This window comes from Mangifera indica, chromosome 3, assembly GCF_011075055.1.
Source record: "Mangifera indica cultivar Alphonso chromosome 3, CATAS_Mindica_2.1, whole genome shotgun sequence".
Classification (NCBI taxonomy): Eukaryota; Viridiplantae; Streptophyta; class Magnoliopsida; order Sapindales; family Anacardiaceae; genus Mangifera; species Mangifera indica.
Genome location: NC_058139.1, coordinates 9,057,395 through 9,065,922, shown reverse-complemented (window position 1 = coordinate 9,065,922; position 8,528 = coordinate 9,057,395). Strand labels below are relative to the sequence as shown.

The following is an 8,528-nucleotide window of genomic DNA, read 5'->3' as shown; positions in this document are numbered from 1 at the left end:
CCATTTTTTATCGTCATTGACTAGAGAATTCAGTCAACAAAAACCATTCTTCGTTTCTATACAAAAACAAAAATGACACATCATCGTCATCTCTCAGATGATAATAAGAAGAAGATGAATCATCGTCTTCATTGAGAGACAAAGAAACGCCTTCGTCTTGAGTTTTTGTAAGTCGAGGTTAACTGAGAGCAGAATGAGATTGACAGAGAAATATGGAGGGAGTGAGGATGTTGCTGTCGTCATCATTGTTTCCGACCACTAGCAACGTGTTGGAAAATTCCTATGGGAAAATGTAAATTTTTCAAACTTTGGGTGAAAAGAGTTTGTTAGTTTTTAAATCTGGGAGTGAAAATATAATAAATTTTTAATTTTTTAAATATTTTAATAAATAATAATTTTACCTCTCATAGTGAAGGTAAAATTTAATAAATGAGTATGTATTTGAGTTTTTGATAATTAACGAATGAAAAATTGGGTTTACATCAAATCTTGAATGAAAAATAGTCATTTGGCCAAAAAAAGCCCTAAATTAAATTAAATTGAAATATTTTATATTTAAGAATAAATATAATTTATTATTAAATAAATAATAATTTAATTATAATTATTTAAAACATAATATAAATATATAAAAAATAATAAGATAAATATAAAAAATTAAGTGATACAAACTCTTCATTTGTATGTTTAGTTCTGCAGGAAGCAACAATTATTTTTTAAATTATTGAGGTGCATATAGAGTTTTCAACTTTCAAAAGAACCCCCAAAACCCTCAAACTTTTTATAACTTTTTCATAATCCCTTGGAAAAATCATTAACACTTTAAAATTTTAAAAAATTATTCATCTCTAAACATATAATTATACATCATCAACAATCTTATTTATATTTATACTTGTAAATTTTTTACTATAATTAAAATTAACATAAAATAAGAATACAAAAAAATATTTAATAAAAATTTAGATACAAAGTGTTATAAAGATTAACAGCTTTTTTTGTCTTTTTCAGTGATTTTATAAAAACAACAAAAAAATTTAATATATGGTTAGAAAATGTTTTTTTTTTCAAACTTGGAAGGGAGTTATATGACAGTTCATCAATCTTTGGGTGGGAAAAGGACGTTTAACCTACATGTATTTGAAAAAATATATAATTTCCAGATTATTTTACAGTTTTGTAACATTTTTGGTTAAATATCCTGATCCATGGTATATTGTCCATTTTGGACATATTTGTCCTACAGTGTATTGTCTATTTTAAACATATGTATTTTTGAGTTTTATAATTTAAACTATGTTTTTAATTGTTTAAAGAATTTATAAACTGTTTAATTAATTATAATTTTAATATCTCTAAAACAATATAAAATATACACTCATGTCAAATATTTCTTTTCTATTTTATCATAAGAGATTTATATAGTGCTGTCATATGTTTAAAACAAATTATGCACGTGCGGAATTTGTAGTGAATGGTGGTGGTGGTAGTGGTGGCGGTGGTGGAGGGGATATGTTTTGGTTGTTATGATGTTTACATTTGACTTGAGTAAGGTTGGACTCGAGATCTTCTTACTTCCTCTGGATTTAAAACGCTGTCGTTTACACTTAAACTTTAAAAATTTCCAGCCATCATCATTGCCATAAAAAACTATTTAACTGATTCGAATAATATCTTCTCGCAGGTTCTAGTTTAAACCATCTCTGAGAGTACCAGTAGTTGAATTACATAGAAGGTACTTTCTCTTCTTCTTCCTGTTCCTTTCTGATCACAGGTTACGCCTCCAACAATCGATTCTTGTCCAGAGATTTTTTTTTTCTACGGATGGTTCAAAATTTATCGATGAAGAGATATGCGACATGTTTGCTGTAATCTTTTGTTTGATTATCAATAAACTTGCATATAGATGTTTCTGTTTGGTTGCTGAGAAAAGCTAAGAAAAGAAAAGAAAATTTTATCTAGTTTTCTCGTTGTTTCTCCATATTTCTTTTTACGTGCTCAGTAAACAGTATTTCAAGTGCTATTTTTCCTTTAAATATTTCATGCATTGGAGTGCTTTTCTTGAAATGAAGTATGATGGTTTTTTAATGATATATATCAAATGTTAATTTGTGAATTTCTTTGTTTTAATTTTTACTTTTTTTTCTCTCTTTAGTCATCTAGAATGGCCAACAGACCTCAAATTCGTACCAGTGATTCAGCTCTCATCGCGATGATTGCCGATGAGGTAAAGAATAATTTACTTTTAATTTATGATTATAGCAAAATTCAACTCTGTATATTAGTTTGTATTGATCATTTACTTATGTTTTATCCGGAGACTGTTTACTGTAAGGTGAAATTTGTTGTCCTTTGTAAGCTTTTGTCTGGTTATTTTTTCGTCTGTAGAATCAAGTTCGGCCTGGAGTTTGCCAACCCTCCGCTCTGTTGAATTAATTAGAATTTCTATCAAATTTTGGTTTTGTTGTGGAAAAGCTTCACTTGTCATTAGATATTCTCATGATCTTCTAAAACACTTGTTGTTTGAAGCATTACTGTTGTGCAATGCAAATTGTGCTTGAGCTCAATGATGGCTGTTGCGAAAATTTAGCTGTGATATCAATGATGTCACATAGCTCATTAGCTAATTCAATGCCTCATGTGCTTTATATGTTGTTCTCTAAATTCTTAATTTTTTTCTAATTAAATTCCTAGAATATAAGTGGTTGTAAACTTCACCTTATATGATGCGAAATTTCTTGGATAATGATTATCATGTAAATTTTTCTTTAATTTAGGACACTGTAGTTGGATTTCTACTTGCTGGAGTTGGAAATGTTGACTTGCGGAGAAAAACAAATTACCTTATTGTGGATTCAAGTATGCTGCCGAACTTCGAATGCTTTATTGATTTGACTAGCGGATATAATTTTTAAAAATAGTTTTTATTGGATTCTTATATTTAATTTTACATTCAGACATTTTCTTTCTGATGAATTGTGCTCCATGTGCAACTGATTCACAATTTTGTTTAATTTATCTTTCAATCTTTTGTGTTATGAATCTAAATCTTCCATTCAAAGCTATGGATCAATGCATACATTTGGGAAATTGTGTTTTTCAGCATTCTCCTCAGCAAAAGAAGTAGCCTGTAAATAAATCTGTATGTTCCTCATATGTATTGAATGTTTAGACCATGTTCATTGAACTGCTTCATGGTCGCAGTTGAATATTTTTGTTCTTAAAACAGAGCAAATTTTATATTTATGTTGAAAATCGTTGTTATTATGTTTTTTAGAAACTACTGTGAAACAAATTGAAGATGCATTTAAAGAGTTCACATCCAGGGAGGATATTGCAATAGTGCTGATTAGCCAGTTTGTAAGTTCTCATTTATTCTGTAGTGTGCTTTATTAAATAAATCTCTTTTCATTTTTGTAAATATAAAATGTTGATTTGAGACATGAAGAGGTCTTGTATAGTGAATTCAATTTTCCTTTATAGTAATAATGCCGTAGAAATGAGATTAGCTTGCAGTCTTCTTTGCTCTTGTTTGGTATTATCAATTAACCAATATTTTTTATGTTCAGGTTGCAAATATGATAAGGTTTTTGGTTGATAGCTACAAACAACCAATCCCTGCAATTTTGGAGATTCCTTCTAAGGATCATCCATATGATCCTGCACATGATTCAGTTCTTTCACGAGTGAAGTACCTCTTCTCTGCAGAATCTGTGGCATCTGGGAGACGCTAAGTCAAGGTATATATTCACTTGATGCTACAGATTCATATTACCTTCCCTGAATCATATATTGTTGCTATCTATCTACTATTTAGGAATTTTCAATGCAATGGAATACAAGTTGTGATGGTTTCCCTTTTAAATGATGTTGAAGAAACAAAGTGAAGCAACCCTCTGGATATGCAAGAATTTGAATGTCATTTTGTGAATGTAAAAGATACTTTGATGGATGCAACAAATTTCAGTTATTTTTGTGTGTGTGGGTAACAAGTCTTCAAATAGTGTTCCATGCCCTGGAATTAACCCGGAAGCAGAAGCATAAGCATAAGCATAATTAGCCATTCATAATCACTTAATTGTGTGGTTTGTTGGTGTATTGAAAGTTTAGATTTGAGTTCTTTTCTTGACTCACAGACTCGAGCTATTTGTAGAGGAGACCCAGTTATTGGCCATAAGCTCTAAATTACCCTATGGCGATGAACTCCTAGTTTGCAGATTCATGAGATTTCCCAAATCAGCTTAGGTGCTCAACCAAGTCTGTCCACTGTTTTCGGTGACTACATTTTGAAAGTCATCACTACACTCCTCCCTAGGTTCCTCAATTGCACTGCATATAGCCTCTACACCATCATCCCCTTACCACCAAATGAAGTTGGAATGAACCTGTATAAAGCCTAAGTTCGAAAAAATTTCGGACTCAATCCCGAGTTACGGGCGTAGTTTATGGTACACTAAAATTAAATGCAGAGCTCCATTAATTTGGAATCATGAAGGTCTTTAGAGCACCCAAGTAGATCTCCGCTGAGAAACTCCAAGCAAGTGCATTGAAATGTAAATATGGGTGATCTTAGCAATTCTAACATGTAACAGGGAATTGACTTGTAGAATAATCAATATTATTGATAAATGACACAGTAAGACACCAAATGGGACAACTTCCAGAGGTAATGAAAGAGAACAAACTGAAATCACCAATTTGCAGTGTGGAAAGCTTAAGGCAGTTGCACTGATTCTCAAGTTTCTCATAGGTAACATTTCACATGCAAGTAAATAAAATCGTTTGCAGGAATATGTAAAACAAAATGTCAAAAACACTTTATTTTATTCCACTGTATACTGAAGTTCAAAACGGGAGCCATAATCTTATTCAAGGCCACAAAATTGTTTCACAGCAGTGCAGATTTTAAGGATTTTGTGAAATTTTCAACTTCTTTCAATCCTTCCTCTGGAGATTTCGCTTCACCCTGTAGCTTCACCATTGCACTCCTGACGATCACGCTATCAGCTCCCCACTCCGCTACCTGGAGTAACATTTCATGTTTGAGTAACATTTATTAGAGAGCAAAAATGTAAGCATTGGGCTTTTGCTTCGGTGCTTACTTGCTTCGCATGCTCAGGTTTCGATATGCCGAAGCCAATTGCTACTGGTTTAGTTGATGCCTTTGATAAAACAATGAGAAAGGAAATATGTGATATACCTTCATTAACGAGTATATAACCCAAGCAATAATCCAACTACATAACAGCCAAAAACAGAACATATTTACAGAAACAAACCTCTTTAATTTCTTGGATAAGATTTCGAGCTTTCTCGCTGACAGATGCTCGTGCCCCCGTAACTCCAGTTGAGCTTAGCTATAACCTGGTAAATATTAAAAAGATGTTATAATACTCATTAGAAGTTCATCTTTCCTGGAAACAAAATTCAACATGAGTATGTGGAAATCAAAGAAACATGATAAAGAAATTGGACTTCAGAGCAAAAGATCTTACGAGATAGACAAATCCCTCTGATACTTCAACAATGGATTTCATTCGATCTCTTGGAGTAGTTGGAGTTGCAAGTAGAACCTTAGTCACACCAAAAGAGAAAACTTACGGAATATTTACAAACAATGTCCCATGCCCTGATATAAGTAAGCATAAGCATAAGGATAAACACTACAGCAACAAATAAGCTTAATAAGCCAATACAACGCACTGAACTAGTTTATAATAGTTCAAATATTCTCCTATAGAAAAAAAGCAATTAAATAATGTTTCAAAAAAATGATTATGCATCCATCTTGTTATGGACTCATCACAACCTAAATGATGCAAATCATACTTTCAAATTCATGTAAGAAAAGTGAAAACATTCATTTTTTTTAAGCAGAATAGCAATCAATAAAGAAAATTCATACGAGCTCAATATTGTGTTTGAAGGCTTCCTTCCTTAAAGATTCAGTCTCCTCTAGAGGGACATCTGGAAACAGAAGCCCTGCAAACAAGTGTTGAATCATTGACATTGGTCTTATTACAGAAATGGAGAAACAAGGGTGTAAAAAGTCAGTATAAATATAAGAAACATGCACCAATAAAATAGCCTGCAGATTGTAAATGTCATTTCTATCTTTCTCATGAAGGCTGGTACAGTAGCAACTAAAACAGGTTTATTTCTTTTTCTTTTTTTTTTCACTTTAGTGAATAAAACTGAACTAGCATACATTCTCAAAAGTTCAATGCCACTGTGAAAAGAAGACAAAGTTGCAGTCTACCATAATTGGTCAACAATATAACTTTCACCCAAGGTGTTGCCTTGTATTCATTTTACAACTATCACTAAAGAAACTACAGAAACCTTTCACCATCGCTTACAAAGCCCAAATAAAAGCAAAAGAGGAGAACTAATCCCAGACAGAAGAAAAAAGTCATACTATGTACTCTGAATTTAATAACAGAGTAACATTTTCTGAAATACTTTTAAATCGTCAACTTCCCCTACTTGTGTATGAACAAGAGAGAAATAATAACCAAACAAAAACCATTCTAATAAGAAGTCAAAGTTATATAATCCACCAAAATGACTAAATAGATTCCCTCAAACAATCATTCATTCCAAATCTTAGCGAGACCATTACATGGGCACTATTTTTCCAATAAACCGGAATGGATGGACTCTGTTGAGTTAAGGTAGCAGTCAAATGCATAGCAACATTTTTCTGCATTAAAAATGGCCCTTCATTACAGTAGAAGCACAAACAATATGAATAGTTCAAAAACTAAAGTTGATTTTCTTCATAAGAATAAAATATTGAGGAATTTCAAACTACTTCATTTTCATACAAATTGATTGAACTTGATCAAGGTATTCGGGATCATCCCTAAATATTTGGTAAGTTAAACCTCATGGCTCACTTCATGATTCGTAGCAGTTGATTAATATAGTAAGTTTAACAAATAGATTTTACAACATCACACTTGAAATTTATAAGCTGGTGAAAAAATTAAGACATTACCTTGCACACCTGTATCTCTTATGGTGGACATGAACTTCTCCACTCCACGCTTAAGAATTGGGTTGCAATATGTACCCAATGAAATTGGACAAGATAATAGTGGAACCACCTATCCAGTCAACAATTAACTCAGGGATGATAAAATTTGCTCAAAAAATAGAAATACTCAACTAAAAATGGAACAAGGATAAGCAAGTGTCAATCTTCAAGTTCAAGAGTAATATTGCCACAATAAGAATTATGATTTTTTCAAACACCAGCAAAGTAGTTTACCCTGTTAATAAACCACAGTAGATGTATCAAAATGGTACATCTGAATTAAAAAATAAATAATCCTGACATTCTAAGATATGCAGGTAGTATGGGATCGCATTATATTGTTACCTCTTTCAACATAGAAATAATTTCCAATAATAGACTATAAAGCCAATGAACAAAGGCCGCCATAAGTGTCCAAAAACACTAAAGAGGCAAAGTCCACCAAATAATCAATCTACAAATTGCCAAAAAAAAATAAAAATCAATCTACAATGCATCCCATTCAACACTCAACCTCAATAGAAAACCTTAACATAGCCCAATCTTCCAGCCCTACTTAATCAGCCCCAAGCTCCAAAAACCATGTAGATACTCAGACAAAGGCTCGGCATCAACAGAAATGCCACAAGAGCAGCTCAGCTTCTGTTGCCGCCATGCCAGTACACAGCACAAGGAACCAAAATATTAGACTGCAGCAGCTCAGAGCCATCGGGAGCAACAGATGGCACGCTGGAGAATCAGTTGGGAGGCACGGCAACAATTTCTAGTTCTCACAAGAGCATACCAGCAGCAAAAATGGCCTCCAAATGAACCAAACAGAGGCCATGATAGAATCAGGTAATGTACATGAGTCATCTTCTTCAAACATAGTTCCAGAAAGCCAATACACACTATCAGCAGAAATAGATTCAGCACCAGATTTTGCCAATTTCCAGCATCTGCAACCCATCGACACAGAACCAAACCAGCCATGTGGCTCCAGCCAAACGCCAGTCATCAGATATTACTCACTGGGCAGCAGATGACACTCAGCAGTTGAATTTCCATTAATACACATCAGCAATAGGACAGCCAGCGGATGAAGAAAAACCTGGCCTACCACGGGAAGGGGCTCCAGAAAAGCTGCGATATACAGTTTCACCTGCAGGAAACATTTTTAGTTAATTTGATGGTCCTTTTAGTCCTCATCTTTTGAAAAATTAATTGTGAGTCCATAAGTTTTCACAACAACGATATTTACACCTATAAATTCAACATTAGTAGTGGTGTTAGTGGGCCAGGCCCAGCTGAAGCCTGCTACTTGATGGACCTTCAAGCAATGCCAGTTCGACAAAAACAAGGTTGGGGGATAACTCAGCTCAGGATCCCTAGGTCTGTGCCCCTATAAACCTTCAGTACATTAGCCTGTATACTTTTGCCGATTGGCCTAGTAAATTATAATTTTTTTTTTTAAATATAATTTTAAAATTTTTTTATAGGTCATATTAAA

The 8,528-nt window shown here is 33.1% G+C and overlaps 2 protein-coding genes across 6 annotated transcripts; one reads left to right on the top strand and one right to left on the bottom strand.

The window, feature by feature from the left end:
* The first annotated feature begins 1,576 nt into the window (after positions 1-1,576).
* Positions 1,577-3,970, top strand: LOC123211409 (V-type proton ATPase subunit F-like). 5 transcript variants are annotated; one of them, XM_044630123.1, is made up of 6 exons: positions 1,577-1,735; positions 2,156-2,227; positions 2,778-2,859; positions 3,278-3,360; positions 3,570-3,740; positions 3,818-3,970. In XM_044630123.1, the coding sequence occupies exons 2-5, from the start codon at positions 2,165-2,167 to the stop codon at positions 3,732-3,734; spliced, it is 393 nt and encodes a 130-aa protein (XP_044486058.1). In that variant the 5' UTR covers positions 1,577-1,735; positions 2,156-2,164; the 3' UTR covers positions 3,735-3,740; positions 3,818-3,970. The 5 variants fall into 5 exon arrangements, with proteins under 5 accessions (XP_044486058.1, XP_044486057.1, XP_044486060.1 ...); XM_044630121.1 differs by lacking the exon at positions 1,577-1,735 and adding an exon at positions 1,845-1,868; XM_044630122.1 differs by having other exon boundaries at positions 1,578-1,735; positions 3,570-3,970.
* An 835-nt stretch (positions 3,971-4,805) lies between these two features.
* Positions 4,806-8,404, bottom strand: LOC123211410 (tryptophan synthase alpha chain-like). Its single transcript, XM_044630126.1, has 7 exons — positions 7,385-8,404; positions 7,001-7,109; positions 5,906-5,982; positions 5,496-5,573; positions 5,280-5,357; positions 5,103-5,162; positions 4,806-5,023 (listed from the first exon to the last, which is right to left on the bottom strand). Exons 1-7 carry the CDS (start codon positions 7,445-7,447, stop codon positions 4,889-4,891), a joined length of 600 nt encoding a protein of 199 aa, XP_044486061.1. The 5' UTR covers positions 7,448-8,404; the 3' UTR covers positions 4,806-4,888.
* Between the last annotated feature and the right edge of the window lie 124 nt (positions 8,405-8,528).